This window comes from Pituophis catenifer, unplaced genomic scaffold (genome assembly GCF_029215685.1).
Source record: "Pituophis catenifer annectens isolate HBS135680 unplaced genomic scaffold, rPitCat1.0.hap2 SCAF_19, whole genome shotgun sequence".
Classification (NCBI taxonomy): Eukaryota; Metazoa; Chordata; class Lepidosauria; order Squamata; family Colubridae; genus Pituophis; species Pituophis catenifer.
The window spans coordinates 425,357-442,827 of NW_027256899.1; the positions used below are offsets into that span (position 1 = coordinate 425,357).

Sequence of the window (17,471 nt, forward strand, 5' to 3'; positions counted from 1 at the left end):
AAGGTTCCTTCCGAGGGATCGAGGGACGGGCAGCTCCGGGACTCTCGAACCCAACACTCGGCCAGTGTCGCCTCTCCGAACTGCCTGCAGCCCCCGGCGGACCCAGCGCCCTTCCGCCCCATCCCGGCGCAGCGCAACCTGGAAGGGCGAGAAATCCGAGGGGCTCTCAGAAAGGCCAAGTCTGGAGCCTGGAGCGGCCGATCCACCGTCTAGCCCTGAGGCGCAAGTGAGGCTCCCCCTCCGCGTAAAGGTCCCGCGTGGGTTCAAGCCCCCCTTAGGCAGCCTGCTCGCTCGCCCGCCCGCAGTGGGTGCCCGGCCCCTCTCCACCCCCCCCCGCCACAGCAGACCTGGCCTTGGAGGGAAGAAGCGCGGACCGCCCGCGGTACCCATCCCGATCCTGCAGCCGGCCTGGGAGGAAGGCAGTCCAGCCCCCCCTCCCCCCTCCCCCCCCCGCTTTCCCTCTTCAGCTCTTCTCTCGCCCTCTGCGTCCTTCTGCCCCGCAGCTGCTGGCTGAGAAGCGAATGGAGGGAGGGGCGAGGGGAGCTGTGCCCAAGGCCAGAAAACCCGCTTTCTCCCTTTCCCCCTCTGCCTTTGTCAACGGAGGCTGGGCTGAGTCCCGGGGGCTCCCGAACCTCCCCCCCCCCAGCCCGACTTTGGGTCGGATTTATTGGGAAGTTGCAGGTGGGGGAGGGGTGATTGGGACAACTCGGCTCTTCTTCAGTCCCACAGCTGTAGGCAGCAACATCTGGAGAAGGAGGGGCTTCCTCTGCCTTGGGGGAGGAGGGGGGGCGGCAAAATCCGCCTTTTGTTTGAGTTGATGCGACCCGGTTCATCCCCGCTGGACCTTCCGGCTCTGGGGATCTGCAGAGGCCCCTTCAGTCCCAGGAGACCCTCCCTTCCTCGGTCAAACCTCTCAGGCTGGCCGTCCCGCTGGATCCCTTCCTCTTCAACTGCGGCAGGGACCTCGATGTGGCCTAGGATGATTGACAGCCCTGGGTATTTTGGGTTCGTTTTGAGGTAGCCTAGCTGGGTGGGCTTTGCTCTGCTGTGTAAGAGCTGCATCATAAGAAAACGTCACAAATACGTCGCGGGCACCTGCTGGCAGGTGAGGATGGAGGAAAAGTCCACGGACCGGAAAGACGGGAGTGAGGGGGGAAGAGGGGGAAGGAGGGAGGGGAATCAACAAATGCCCAGAAGCCCAGACAGCTGCAGGGGGTCCCTTCTGAAGAGGGCGGCCTTCGGATTGCCTTGATCTCGGGAGTTTTGAGCAGGTCAGGCTGGTTCTTCTTCAGTTATTTGTAACTTACAAAACCACCCAAAGACAAGGAAAGATGACGGGGGTTTCTTCCCTTCCCTTCCCTTCTCCTCCCCCTCCCCCTCCTCTTACCATCCCTCTTTCCCTCCCCGTTTCCTGTCAACTCACACAGACTTCATGCAAATCCCTCGTTCTCCGGGATGGCCTGGATGAGGCTGTTGGACAGGAGATTCGAGAGAAATGCCACCTGCTCTTTATTGATTTAGGGGAGAGAGAGATGGACACTCAACCTAGTCTCAGACACACCTGGATGGATGGATGGATGGATGGATGGATGGATGGATGGATGGATGGATAAGTGAATGGATGGATGGGTGAATGGATGGATGGATGGATGGATGGATGGATGGATGGATGGATAAGTGAATGGATGGATGGATAAGTGGATGGATGGATGGATGGATGGATGGATGGATGGATGGATGGATGGATGGATGGATGGATAAGTGAATGGATGGATGGGTGAATGGATGGATGGATGGATGGATAAGTGAATGGATGGATGGATGGGTGAATGGATGGATGGATGGATGGATGGATGGATAAGTGGATGGATGGATGGATAAGTGAATGGATGGATGGATAAGTGAATGGATGGATGGATAAGTGAATGGATGGATGGGTGAATGGATGGATGGATGGATGGATAAGTGAATGGATGGATGGGTGAATGGATGGATGGATGGATGGATGGATGGATAAATGAATGGATGGATGGATGGATGGATGGATGGATGGATGGATGGATAAGTGAATGGATGGATGGGTGAATGGATGGATGGATGAACAGATGGGTAGTAAGGCTCTCCCCATGACCCCCTCTCGCCTTGCCCAAACTTATAGCCGTGGCTTCTGCCCTTTGCCTGTCCCACTGCCTTGCACTTGTGTTTAATCTCCTGTCCAAGGGCCTCATCAAGACCACCCTGGAGAATTAGGAATTTGTATTGGGGGGGGGGGGTCTGGGAGGGTTGTATAGGAAACCTGCTGATTGGCAGAAGCTGTTGATCCCTGGATCCCCAGGAGAGGCATTGCAGTGGGAGAGGAAAGGAAGAACCAGAAGTCCACAAACGGAGTAGATCCTGGAGGGAAGGCGGGACTCGGAATCCCTGGGTGGCTTTGAAGGACCCGGATGGTCTTATCCGTCCTTGGATGCTCAGAGGAAGCTGAAAGGGCTTCACTGACCGGGATTTCCTCCTCTGCTGGGCAGCTGCAGCCTTTCCACATGGGGAGTTTCCAGGAAAAGTTCCCTTGTGGAGTCAGGGAAGCCAAATAAAGCTCCATACAATGGAATCTGGGGGGAAAGACGTAGGAAACCAGTCAAATTGCTTTAGCCCAAAGGCGAAGAACGCGACATTCTCAACCAGCCGTTGCCCACTGAGTGACCCCATTGCTGGAGAGACTCCAGAGCCCATCAGCCCCTCCGGCTCTTCTTCTTCCACGCTGCAACTCAACGCCAGTCTCTGCAGTGGAGACCGACCGTGGCTGGGCGGGTCCGGAGGCTTCCTCGGGGGTTTCGGTTGCGGGTGGGGAAGCCCAGGGGGCTGGAGGGCGAGGGGGCTGCCGCGGGCGCCCCTCTTGCTCCTGGGGGCTGGGGGTTCCCTGGGGGGGGGGCAGCTAGGAGGACCTGCCACCTGGAGCGGGGGAAGCCGAGAGGGGAGGGGCAGCCGCGTCCTGGGCTGGGTCTCCCCCCCTCTAAGCAACCTGCCCAGGAGGGGAAATCCGCCTTCCTCTGCGACCCCTGGAAAGCCCGGGCAAGAGAGGGCGGGAGGGAGGCTCTTTGGGCAGCGGAAACCCTTGTTCCACTTCGGCCTCTTCGGGCACCGGCCGGCCTTCCAGTTGCGAGGGGCTGGCAGCAGGGACGGCGGCGGAGGCGGGGAAGGGGCTGTGGCAGGAGGGGGAGGGCAGGGCTGCCTCGTCCGGGCGGGGGCCGAGAGGAAGGCGGGCGGCGGCTTCTCCTCCCCTCCCCCTGGGTCTTCTCCATTGCGGCGGGTGGGGGTGGGGGGGCTTCCTTCCCCGCTGGGTCCTGAGCGGGCTGATTGCGAGAGCGACGCGGGGCACCCGAGCATGTGCAGAGCGCCAGGTGCGGCCCCGAGTCCTTTCCCTGCCCCGGAGGAGCCTGGCCGGGAACTCCGCCGCCCCTCCGGAGAAGTTGGGCGGGGGGGCTTGCCTAGCCTTGGCCCCGGCCCTCCAGCCCCTGCACAGCCCCCGGCGCTCAGGCTCCGCTGGAGGGGCTCCGTGGCCAACCGGGGCTCCGAGGAGGGGTCTCTCTCTTCCCAGCCCTGGAGGCGCTGGGCGGGGGCAGGCGGGGCAGCAGCGGGACGCTTGGCCTGGGGGGTGGGGGGGGGGCTGCATTGGTATTCTCTCTCTCTCTCTCTCTCTCTCTTTCTCTCCCTCCTTTCCTTTCGCTTCTCTCTCCCTGAGGGTCCTGTATTAAGGGGGGGGGGCTTTCCTTCCATTCTGTGCCAGTTCCCCCCTCCTGCTTTGCGATTGTCTTTTTGGTGGGGACAGAGAAATCCCTCTTCAAACGTCTCATTTCTTTCTTTCTTTCTTTCTTTCTTTCTTTCTTTCTTTCTTTCTTTCTTTCTTTCTTTCTTTCTTTCTTTCTTTCTTTCTTTCTTTCTTTCTTTCTTTCTTTCTTTCTTTCTTTCTTTCTTTCTTTCTTTCTTTCTTTCTTTCTTTCTTTCTTTCAAAGTAAGGGCCGGGGGTGGGGGAGTAAGGCTCAGTTAGAAGGGAGGTCGATTCCCAACCTCCGAGGGCAGAAGGTGCGAATCCTGCAGGAATGGCTAGCCAATGGCCGGGCGGGCGGGGTGGGAGCGGAATCTACTGGATCTCTGAATTGGCTTCTGTCGGAGGGTGGGTTGCGCGGAGAAGTCCACTCCGGAGAGTCGGCGGGACATCGCAGCGGCTCCTGGGCCTTGGAAACCCGGAGGGGGCTTCGCTGAAGGAAGGGGCTGCTTCTGCCCCCCCGCCTCTATTTATTTTATTGATTGATTGATTTATGTAATTTATATGCCGCCCTTCTCCCGTAGGACTCAGGGCAGCTTACAAAAACAAAACAAAGAATTACATAAACAATTAAAATCAGTTTAAAATTAAATTAAAATCAATTAAAAATTAGTAAAATTATTTGAACTCACCCCTATGATTCCTATGTAGACATGGGTGGTGGGGGGGAGAGATGCAGAGAAAAAAAGCCTGGCTAGGCAAGGCAAAAGAAGAAAACAGCAGCTGTCAGATGGCGAAGGGGGGTTATTGGGAGGGGGGCTGGAGGGAAGGAGGATCCTTCTGGATTAGGAGGGATCCCTGCAGATCCTCTCCGCCTGTTCTTGGTTTAGCTGAGGGGTTTCCTGTCTTCCCTTCAGATTGGGGGGGGGGGTCTGTCTGTGACCCTCAAGTCTCTCCCCCCTCTGCCTCTCCCCCCTCCTCATCCAGGCAGCAACTCTTCCGAGGGCAGAATCTTCACCTTAAATGAATGGGGGGGGGAGAAAGGAAGGAGGGGGGTGTCCTGGCCAGATGCTTCCAACCCCAGAGGAGGAATCGGCGGTTCTGAATTGGGGGGAAGAAGCCTTTTTCTTGGACTTTGGACTTTTCAGCTATTCCACTCCACTCCACTCCTTTCCTTTTCTTCCCCTTTCTTTTCTTTTCCCCTTTATTCCACTCTTCTTCTCCTTCTCCTTCCTTTCCCTTTCCCTTTCCCATTCCTTTACTACCTTTATTTTCTATTTTATGCCATGATAATCTTCATAAAAAAAATAATAATAAAAAGGAACACTTTGTTTTAGGAGCGCTTCTTGTTCCACAGCTGGAATATGCACATTCCTGGGGGGGGGGAGCTCATCACAAAACACAATTTCTGTGTAAAGTGTGATATTTTGTTTTTGAGCTCTCTGTGACAGACATTTTGTGTGAAGTCCAGCTGCTTTTGCATTGTGTCTGAGTCAGTTGTGTAGCTTTTGTGTTATTTTTGTGTAAAATGTGATAGTTGGTTTTCCTGGTCACATGACCACCAAGCCACACCCACCAAGCCACGCCCACGGAACCGTTAGGGAAAATTTTTGAATTTCGCCACTGCCTTCGACCTCCTCCTGGGGAGAGTCTCAGGCTCCCCTGTCTCTGGGCATCTTCTCCAGCCCTTCACAGACAAGACAAGCTTGGAAGAGGAGCAGAGAAAATGCTTTAGGTAAAAATTATAGAGTGGAAACTTAAAGCGCCTGAAATCTACTATTTTAATTCTATGGTTGAGGAAAGAAAAAATATACAAAGTGTAAAGTTGAAATTTCTTTACACATTTTATTTTTTTATTTACTTTTTTATTATTTTAGTGTAATTAAATTATTTAATGTACCAAAATAAAAACAATCCCAAACTGAAATCCCAGACAGCTGTTCTGCCAAATTCTTTCTGCAAAGGAGCTTTTATCAGGAAATCAAGAAAGAATTATATAAGATTTCCCTCCCCAGCTGAGAGACAGTCAAACATGTCATATTTCACATCATTCCGGCATTCTCATGGAGAGGATCAGGCAACCAGGCTGGTGCTTGGTTCCCACAGCTTCCTCCTGGGCTCTTCTCCTATTCATTCCCTCTCACACACACACTTTTAGCTGCTGTCAGTAGGAACAAGTGCCCACATTATTTTCTATAAGTGTCACATAAAGTACCTGGCAAATTCCTCTGAATAACTTTCACAGTTTGCTTTAGCAAGATTTATTGAAAGGGGAGGGAACAACAAGAATTCCAGTCGTTCAAAAATTTCCATTGTGGAACATATAGATATGATTTTCTATATAAGGACTTAATATCTCCCTTCAATTAAAAGAAACTTTAACAATTCTTCCAATATCATAATGGTGTTATATCTCATGTTTTCACATTTGTTCTGGCTGTGAGTTGCTCCTTTGTGTTGAGGTCTGGCCTCAGAAGGATAATGTAGCACTTGGGGATGAAGATGCAGCCCAGCAGACCAGCACTGGAGGCCAGGATGGAGAAGACCTGCACAGCCACCATGGATTTCCCTTTGGTGCTCAGGTAGGTGGGCACAAAAGTCACCCAGACACTGCAGAAGACCAGCATGCTGAAGGTGATCAGCTTGGCTTCGTTGAAGGCCCCAGGCAGGTTCCTGGCCAGGAAAGCCACTGTGAAGCAGATGGCAGCCAGGAAGCCCATGTAGCTGAGGGTGACGTAGAACATGACAACGGCCCCTTCGTTGCATTGCAGGATGATCTCTCCAGGCTGAGAGTGGAGGTCAGAGTCAGGGAAGGGGGGAGAAACTCCCAGCCAGATGGAGCAGATGATAATTTGGACTGCAGAACAAGAGAAGATGATGGAGTTGGCCAAGCTCTTCCCCAACCATCTCTTCACTCGATTTCCTGGTTTTGTGGCCAGGAAAGCCAGCACCACCATGATAGTTTTGGCCAAGAGAGAAGAAACAGCAACTGAGAAGATGAGGCTGAAAACCGTTTGTCGGAGAAGGCAGGTGGCTTTCCTTGGTTGACCAATGAAGAGAGAAGGAGACAAGAAGCAAAGCAGGAGGGAGACCAGGAGGATGTAGGAGAGGTCCCGGTTGTTGGCTTTGACAAGGGGAGTTTCTTGATATTTCATAAAGATGATTAAAACAAGGCCTGTGGTTAGGAAGAAGAGGAGGGCAAAAGAGACCAGGATGATGCCCAGATGTTCTTCATAATACAGGAAGGTTATAACTTTGGGGATACATTGGACTCTGTCCACATTTGGATATTTATCATCTGGACACTTGGTGCATTTTTCTGTATCTGAGAAAGCCAAAAAATAATATTTCCTTAATATTCTATCCTTCTATCTTTCAACAAAGATCTTAAACTAATAGCAAGATCAATTTCCAAGATGTGTTCCTTAACAATTTCACCAAAAGAATATGTATTTTCAAACAAATGTAGAGCAAAGTCTATGAAACTGGAGGAAGTCCTAGGATGTTAATTATCTCCAGGTTAATGTGCAGAATCTTCATAGGAACCTATGTTATCAGAGGTTAATAATGAATCAGCTAATCTTTCTAAGCAAACATCCTGACACCTGACCCATGGCACTTCTTAATATATTGACTCAGAGGGTTCCTATCCTGGGATATTTAATTGGCTGTCAGAATATTCGTGTAATGAGGTTCCCCCATAACTGTCGACACTACCTCCCTGTGGACCAGCAACTCGGAGATCCTCAAAGGGAGGCGCATGTAGAAGGTATCATAGTAATCCTTCCAGGTGATGGACCTAAGACAGTTCCTCAAGTTTCAGAGAACTCAGATGGTCCCAGAGAGGTAGGTGTGACAGGAAACATCCACATTAAAGAGAAATTTTCACTTTAAACATGAAATGTGAATAGATAGGTTTGGGCCAGCCACTATCTCTCAGCTCCCATCTCTTCTCAACCCCTCCTTCCAAGTCTTTTTGATTTACTTCCTTTTAGATGAGAAATTGTGCAGATTAAAAATAAAAAAATACAGGTGAGTTTAAATGAGTCTTTTAACTTGCACTTTCATTAAAATGTTCTGGAGGGATCCAGTTCCACAAAGCCTCCCATTTTCCTCAGTGTTACCCACCTTCCTGAGTGGAGAAGGTCCCCTCCGGACAAGGAAGGCAGTCATAGCAGCAAACTGGCTCTCCTTCTCGAGCCCTCTTGACAAATCCAGGATGACAACTTTCCACAGATTTGGACTCAGGCAGGGACTGAGCAGAAGAAAAGGAATGCCAAAGAAAATATATTAGGACTCTCCATCCATGGAAAATGGAGGCAGAAATGGATGGAGACAAGAAGCCTCTGGTCTTCACTGAGGTAAATAGGAAACCTCTGACTACTTCTAAACAGATGCAGGAGGTAAAACAACTGGCAGGTTCTTCGTTTAGTTCCTCCCTTTTGCTTTCAGAATTTAACATTACAATAAAGTACTTTTCCATTTAATAAAGTCTAGAGGGATAGAATTGAAAAAAGATTTAAGTATGATATATTCATATTAAAACTGAGAATAAAGTTTACCGTAAAAGATTTAGGAAACTTCTTTCCATTAGATTTTTTAATATGAAATTGAACAGTGATGAGGAAAGAAACCTCTGACCAGTAAGATCTTGAAAGGTTTCCATAAAACATGGCAAAGCCACTCCACTTAGGTCCCGTCTGTTGAAGAGCTTCCATGAGATGACACCACCTGGCATGGGAGGCCAACCACCCTGGAGACTCTAGGCTTTGCCCACTTGAAATGGGACCTCAGGCTTTGGAAAACAGAGAAAAGACACCAAAATTTCTCTCACCTTATTGAGCAACTTTAGCCGTGAAAGAACATCTTGGTTGATAGAAACTCTCTGTCTTTTAAAATATGCCAGAATCTCTAACCTGACATCCTCCTTGGGGAGAACCAAGAAGATTTTGATGCCCAGATCTGCTGTTATCTCTCCATTTTGGTCCAAGTACAGTTTCCTCTTAGAAATATTCCAAAATTCATTCTTCTTCAAAAATGGATGAAACTATAATGGGAATATCCAAGAATTTGAAAAGTTGAAGTTTGTTTCTTATCCCACATTGAATCTTTCTTCCACAATTGTCTCATCTCCAAATATGGTTAAATAGGATACAAATACTACCATTATTTTCATAAGTGAATGAAAAAGTTTGAGAAAGATTTGTCCATCATATACTGACAAAATACAGAGAAAATATAATCGACACAATTGGTCAATTATAGAGAACATTCTAGAGCAGATAACAAATAAAATGAAGAGAGGGAAAAAAAGATGATTCATAAACTCTTGGAAAACAAGAGGTTGATTCCCAGAAAGCATGGGTTGATCAAGAAGAAAGTTGTCAGGCTAATCTTCTTCCTGGTCATCCTGATGGAAAACACCTCCAGATGGAGAGTGGCTGGCTCTTGAGAATTTGATCACTGAAGAGCGAGCCGAGTTTAGAGAGGGGAGAGGCACTACCGATCAGGGCTTAGTTCTTCATCAACTGATTGAAAAATACATATCAAATAGACCTGCATCATTCTATGCCTGCTTCATAGATCTCAAGGCAGCCTTTGATATTGTTCCCAGGACTAAGCTATGGGAGAAGCTGGAAGCTGCCTCAATTGACCACAGGCTTCTTCATCTGTTACCTGCCCTACCTACTAAAACATCCCTCAAGGTGAGGTGTGATATGCAGGGGTCCCTCTCGAAGTCAGTTAAAACTCAAAAGGGGGTTAAATTTTGCCGCCCCTGCTTTTCAACTTTTATTTAACTGGCATGGTAAAATGGCTAAACAAACCAAATCACCCCCCCCAAAAAATAGGTGACCTAAGCATCGCCCTCCTGTCTATGCAGATGCCCCTGTGATCCTCTCCAGGACACCAGTAGGCCTTAAAAGAGCCTTGCGAGCCCTTCTCCAGTACCGTAATTACAATAAACTGGGCATAAATGATGAGAAAACAACAATCAAAAAGGCCAAAACTTTATTCATGGTATCTAAATGGCCACAAAATAGAGCAGGTACCACCTTCAAACCCTGGGGGTGGCCATTCAGGCCAAGGGTTCAAGAAACATGCAGCTGCCCTGGGCCAAAGATCAGAGAGCACCATTCTTAATTTTTTCCGCACAAAGGGAGGATACTATGTCCCTGCTGCTCTTAAGCTTTTTGTGCCCAAGTCGCTAGCACAGCTCCTTCATGGGATGTTACTCGGACCATCAGCTTCATGTTTTACATCATTAGAAGTAGTTCAATCCAAATTCACCAGATCAATTCTCCAGATGCCACGTTGTGTCTCAAATGCACTTCTGCGCCTGGAGACAGGATTGACAGAAGCCGAAGCAAGAATCCGTATAGCTGTTGTGGCCCACCAGAGGCCAGTGGAGCTGGCAGCAGATTCAGACAGTGAAGAGGTTGGGGAGGGACATGGGCCAGTCCTGGAGTCTGGGGGAGGCTCTGATGAGGGCTCTGTGGTAGTGCGCACACATTTGCGAACCGGTAAGGAAGGTAAATGAGTTTCACCCCTGAATTCTCCCCTCTTCTCTGATCCTTCCCTAGGCAGCCTCTCTTTTCTCGTCCCAAAAGTCATTCTCACCCATCATTGCACTTCCTAAATAGATGATGAGAACTCTGGTGATATCACTGGATTTCAGTAACGGACTCACAAACAATTGTGTGATGTGATTAGAAAACTGAGGGGCGGATGATATGATAACTAAATGGATAAAAACTGTCTTCAGTGTGATACTCAAATAATTTTTAATCTTTTTAAATTTTTCCTAAATTTTTCCTTTAATCTTTTTAAATTTTAAATAATCCTGAAGGTTATGTTTCTTTTTTTTTATTGATTAATCCATGGGCCAAATCAAGTGAATCTAGGATTGTAATTAAGGGTAATTGATATCGATAAATAGTAATTAATAATAAATTTAAATAAGATAGTAAGTAATTAATTATAAGGACAGTTAACTGATGAATTGCTGAAGTATTAGACTTTTCCCTCCCTCCCTCTATATTTCACCCCCATGTTTATAGAATAATATAGGCTAAATAGCCATCAAGAATAGAAGAACTCTGTAAAACATTGAAAAGTGAAAGATAGAACTTATAGATAAATTTATATATAGATAGCGATTGTGTGACAAGGAAACTTATCCTAGTTGTTTATCTCCCTGGGATTACTGAAAACCATAAATTGAATATAAATACCAAATGAAATATAATAGCCCAAATAGTAATCAGTATATGAAACTCTGGGAGAAGATAATAAAAGAAATACTAATGGCAACTACAGGCTCAGCAACAATTACTAAGTCAAGTAAGAAAATACCATCAAACCAGATGATACTCACGGCCTCTCCAGCACAACAAAAATCAGTTGAAACTACGGAAAAAGATAAAGCAACTCCCACCCTTAGTATGCGAAACATTCATTCCGTATTAACGATGATCCAGGAAGGAATGAATAGAATGCAAGAGACCATGGCCTAGAACCATGAGGAGACAAGGAAAAATCACGAGGAACTTAGGACGGATGTGGGAGAGATAAAGGATAATATTAGGAACATGGATGAGAAGATAGGAAAGATACAACAGAAAATAGAGGAAAACGAACAGAGGATTCATAAGGTGGAGGAGAGAATAGAACATACGGATAAGAGAATGGAGAAGATGGAATATAACCAAGCAGCCACAAATAAGGACCTAGAGGACTCGTTATCATATCTCGAGATGGAGAAGGCATCCTTCTACTTAAGGTTTCAGAACATAGAAGAGCAAAAGGAGGAGGACTTAGGAGAAATCATGACTGAAATACTCTCAGAAGTGACCCAGAGGGACAAGGAAGAGATACGAAGTGGAATAGATGAAATCTATAGAGTTCACACGAACTACGCCCGGAGAAATAAGTTACCAAAAGAAATACACATTAGATTTACAAAAAAATCTTTAAAAGAAGAGATCTACAGGAGGATGAGAGAGGATACAACTATGTATAGGGGAAAAGAAATTTTAACCCTCAAACAGATACCAAAAAGGACAAGGGACCAAAGAAGGAACTACAACTTTCTAACGGCACAGTTGAATAAATTTAAAATAAAGTTCCACTGGCTAATACCGGAGGGTCTATTAATCTCCTGGGAAGACAAAAAATATAGAATTGATAACTTAGGAAAAGCACAGGACTTTTTTGACCAACACTTCGTACTGGAGGAGGAGCAGGAGAGCAGAGAAGAAGAGGAACTTAAGAGGCAAGAGGAACAGCGGACAGAGAAAGAAGAAAGAGATCAAGAAGAGGGGAGAAGATTGGAAAGAGAAAGAATGGAGAGAGAGGGAGCGAGGGAAAAGACGCAAAGAATTACTAGAAACACAAAAAGACTGAAAACAATGAATAGATAAATAAAGAGAGATGGAAAGAGAGCTAAAACTTATTTCAATCAATATAAACGGACTTAATTCACCAGCCAAAAGAAAACAGACATTTACAAAACTTCAAAAACTAGAAATAGATATCATAACACTCCAAGAAGTACATATCAAAAGACAGCATCAAAAATTATTGGACAATCAAAGATTAGGAAGACTATATGCATCTCTAGGAGACCAAAAAAAGAGAGGAGTCGTAATATATGTAAAGAAACAACTAAAAACAAAACAAATATATGCAGACACAGAAGGATGTATCTTAATAATAGAAATACAAACAGGATCCAAAACAATATTATTAATATCTATATATGCACCCAATGGAAACCAAAATGACTTTTTTTAAAAGCTACATAATATAATCAAAGACCTGGAATACGAAACTATCTGCATGGTAGGAGACTTCAATGCAATCATGGACATAGAAAAAGACTATCGGAGTAACAAACAAAGTAAAACTAGAAAGAAAATTCTACCGGAATCTTTCAAAGACATGATCAACGAACTGCACGACGTATGGAGAGAGGCAAACACACAAACAAAACAGTATACATATTACTCGAACCCACACCAGTCACGGTCTAGGATCGACATGGCCTGGATGACTTCGGACCTCAGAGAGGAAGTAAAAGATATCGAAATAGCAGCGAACACCTGGGCAGACCATAACCCCATTAAAATAGTATGGAAAGGACATCAAAAGCAAAGGAGATGGATGATGGACACGGGAATAATAAAAGATAAGGAATACATACAGATGATTGAGAAAGAGGTTAAAATATTCCTACAATTAAATACTAAAGAACAGACATCGCTTCAAAACCTTTGGGACACAATTAAAGCATACATAAGAGGTCTTACAATTGCGTATAGGGCAAAAAAAAATAAAGAGAAACAACAGTCAAGGAATAAGTTGTTAGAACAACTCAGAATATACGAACTAGAATTGCAGAAGGAACCCCACAACAAAACAATAAAAGAAAAATTAAATCTTACTAAACATAAAATCAATCTGATTACCCAGACAGAAATTGCACAGAAAATCAAGCTAGCAAAACAGAAACATTTTGAGCATGCAAACAAAACGGGGCGGTGGTTAGCGTATAAACTGAAAAAAGAAAAAGAAAGGAGAACAATATTTCAATTGCAGGATGAAACAGGACAAATATACCATACCAATCTAGACAAAAAACGTATAGTCAAAGATTTTTTTCAAAGTCTCTACAAGAAAGAAGAGATCCGGGATGAAGACATTAAGGAATACTTATGTAAAACAAACCTTACAAAATTAGAGGAGTCCCATAGAGAAGCATTAAATAGACCAATTACGATGTCCGAGCTGGTGGAAGCAAGGAAAAAGCAGAAAAATAACAAGGTTCCAGGCCCGGACGGAATACCAACGGAGTTTTACAAAAACTGTCAAAATGCAATGGATGAACTGTTACCCCAAGTTCTCAATGATGCATTATTAGAAGCAGAAATTCCCAAATCCTGGACCGAAACCATTATTACACTCATCCCCAAAGAAGATACGGACCCCACACAAGTTAAAAATTATAGGCCGATCTCATTGCTCAATGTAGACTACAAACTCTTCATGTTGGTTATAACGCAAAGACTGAAAATAATTATTTATAAATACATACATACAGATCAGAACGGTTTTGTCCCAAGAAGACAGATCAAAAACAACATAAGAACAATTATCAACGTCCTGGAATATTACGAGAAAAGAGTTGACAAACAAGTAGCCTTAATCTTTTTAGACGCACAAAAGGCATTTGACAATCTAAATTGGAATTTCCTCATATCGCAACTAGAAGCCATGGATTTCGGTGTCAAATTTGTACATATGATTAGAAAAGTATATTCCTTCCAAATGGCCAAAATTATGATTAATGGAGATATGACTGAAAATCTGGATATACAAAAGGGGGTGAGACAGGGTTGCCCTTTATCCCCACTACTGTTCATAATTTCATTGGAAATATTGCTAAATGAAGTTAGGAAAGATGCGGAAATAAAAGGTTTGAGAACACGGAAAGAAGAGTACAAATTGCAAGCCTTCGCTGACGATGTGGTATTTATAATGGAGCAACCGGAAATAACAGGAACCAAACTTTTAGCGAAGATAGAGGAATATGGAAGAGTTGCAGGGCTTAAAATTAAGAAACAAAAAACTAAAGCATTAACAAAGAATTTGACAAAGGTACAGGAGACAAAACTAGAAGATAAATTAGGAATACAAATTGTAAAGAGAATAAAGTATTTAGGAATCTGGCTTACTGCTAAAGCAATAACAATTAGAGAAGACAATTATAACAAATTAATGAAACAAATTAGAAAAGATCTGGAAACGTGGAACAAATTACAACTGTCATTTCTAGGGAAAATCACATCCATAAAAATGAATATACTGCCTAGATTACTCTACCTCTTTCAAGTAACCCCAATCTGGCCAGGAAAGAACTTTTTTAAGGACCTTAATAAAATAATAACAAAATTTATTTGGAATGGGAAAAGGGCCAGAATCAAAATAAAGTGTATGCAAGATATTCGGGAAAAAGGAGGTTTAGGCCTACCGGACTGCCTACAAAGCAGCATCGCTAAACTGGATAAGGGATTGGATAGATCTCAAGAATAAAAGAATGCTACTACTAGAGGGCTTTGAATTACAACGTGGATGGCATGCCTTTTTGTGGGAGGGAAAGGACAAGCACCATGGATATTTCCAGCAACATATTATCAGAGAATCACTGTACAAAACATGGCAAGAGATTAGAAAGCACTATACCAAAATTCCACGATGGTTATCGACAATGGAAGCACTAATATATCCCAACGCCATGGATATAGAGAAAATGAGGAGTTATAAAGAACTACTGAACAGTGAAGGAGAATTTCAAACAAGATAAGAATTACAAAATCAGGGTATAGACATTGATTGGTGGCCATACATGCAAATAGAATCAAGATACAAAACTGATCGGGCACAATTCGGATTCCAAAATGAACCAAATGAACTGGATAAAATATTACAAAGTACAGATGAGAAAATGATTACCAAAATTTATAAGTACCTACTAAAATACAAATTAGAAGAGGAGGTCGTCAAAGAGAATATGATAACATGGGCCAAAAATATAGGATATACTATTGAACTGGATAAGTGGGAAAATTTGTGGAAGATAAATTGTAAGATGACACTGTCTATACTCTATAAGGAAAACCTTTACAAAATGTTCTACCGATGGCACCTCCCACCGGCGCGCCTGGCCAAGATGTTCCCAAACACGTATCCAATGTGCTGGAAATGTAAATCACAGAAAGGGACATATTATCATCTCTGGTGGTCATGCCGAAGGGCAAAACAATACTGGCAACAAATTAAAATAATGATTGAAGAAATCACAAAACAAAAACTGGAAATGAAGCTGGAAATCTTTTTATTGGGAATAATCACAGCACAATACACCAAAGAAATAAAATATCTGATCATCCATATCCTCACAGCAGCACGTATACTCTTTGCCCAACATTGGAAATATGAACAGTTACCCACAGAGGACAAAATAATAGCTAAAATTACAGAATGTGCAGAATTGGATAAGCTCACAAAAGAAATACAAGAGAAAGACGATACTGATTACTATTTAGTATGGCAAAGATGGTACAGCTGGCTGGAGGCAAAAATAGGAATATAAAGATAATTTTTGACTATTCAATAGAAATGCATAGAAGTAAACAAGGAGTCAATTATATATATACATATATAACCATGTAAATATGTGACTGTAGATATAGATACAAATAGAAATATGAAAATAACCCACCGTTGTAGTAACTTCTAAGAGTCAGTCATTGGACTGAATTGATGTTTGTCCGTTTTGTATGTTGTTTTAATGTATCTATGTTGGTTTGTTTTTTTATTATTAATAAAAATATTTTTTAAAAAAAGAAAACTGAGGGGCGGATGGTATGATAACTAAGTGGATAAAAACTGTCTTCAAAGTGATACTCAAATAATTTTTAATCTTTTTAAATTTTTCCTAAATTTTTCCTTTAATCTTTTTAAATTTTAAATAATCCTGAAGGTTATGTTTTTTTTTTATTGATTAATCCATGGGCCAAATCAAAGTGCAGTTTGCAAACACAAAGTGCAAATACAAATTATTACTAAAATCCGATAAAAACAATTTAAAATGGAGTTTGAATAAAATACAATTTAAAATGAGATTGGAATAGAATATAATAATATATGGATAAATAAAATATGATAAAATTATATTTCAATATCACCCCTTCAGTCTACCCCAATCAGCCCCACATATGCCGATCTCAACCGAGCCATTTTGCTCAAGTACTGAGCTGTATTAAATGTTGTTTTCAAATTCTGGCTGCAGATAAGGAGAGTGGTTTTGATATGGGATTCCCAATGGGTCCTTCGTTTGGTATATGGACCAAGGTACCTGCCTCTCACCCTCTTATGCAGGCAGCAATCAAACAGGATGTGAGCCAGGTCTTCTGCCTCTGCCACTCTGCAAATGCAGAGACCTCCATTATAAGGTCTAGAGTGGAATCTCCCATATCTGACCATTGTGTCCAGCTGTTTGAATCTCACTCGCGTAAATCTCTCCCTAAGAGAGAACTATATCAAAAGGCGGCAAAAATAATCTGGATTAAGGAGTGGATCAAGTTACAAGATAGGAGAACCCTGACCTTGGAAGGACATGACCTTCTAGAAGGATGGCACTCCTACCTTTGGGATATAAAGAACAAGAAAAAATCCTATTTTCATAAACATAAAATTAGGGAGACCCTTATTCACACGTGGGTCGAAATTAGACAGAAGATCTATACGAAAGTACCCAACTGGCTTTCCATCATGGAAGCGTTGGCGGCACCAAACAGGAGAGATGAGTACAAATGGGGTACATACAAGGATATCCTCGATGAAGAAGGGAAACTTAAATCACTGGATCTATTGAGAGATCAGGGCCTAAACTTGGATTGGTGGAACTATTTTCAGATCAACTCAAGATTCCAAAAAGACAGAGACAAATTTGGTATAGCAGCAAAATTTGGGAACTTTGACAAAATTATTTGGGGAACAGATAAGAAAATGTTATCAAAAATCTATAACTTTCCATTAGATGAAGATAGGGCAGAGTCCATAGCAAGAAATCAACTGAACATCTGGGAAAAAAATTTAGGACATAGACTAAATTTTAATGATTGGGAGATAGCTTGGAACAGAAACTACA

General features: G+C 43.8%; 1 protein-coding gene across 1 annotated transcript; it reads right to left on the bottom strand.

Annotated features, from left to right (window-relative positions):
* Positions 1-2,571: 2,571 nt before the first annotated feature.
* On the bottom strand, positions 2,572-3,381 carry LOC139326229 (proline-rich protein HaeIII subfamily 1-like). Its single transcript, XM_070956386.1, has one exon. It carries the CDS (start codon positions 3,379-3,381, stop codon positions 2,572-2,574), a length of 810 nt encoding a protein of 269 aa, XP_070812487.1.
* Between the last annotated feature and the right edge of the window lie 14,090 nt (positions 3,382-17,471).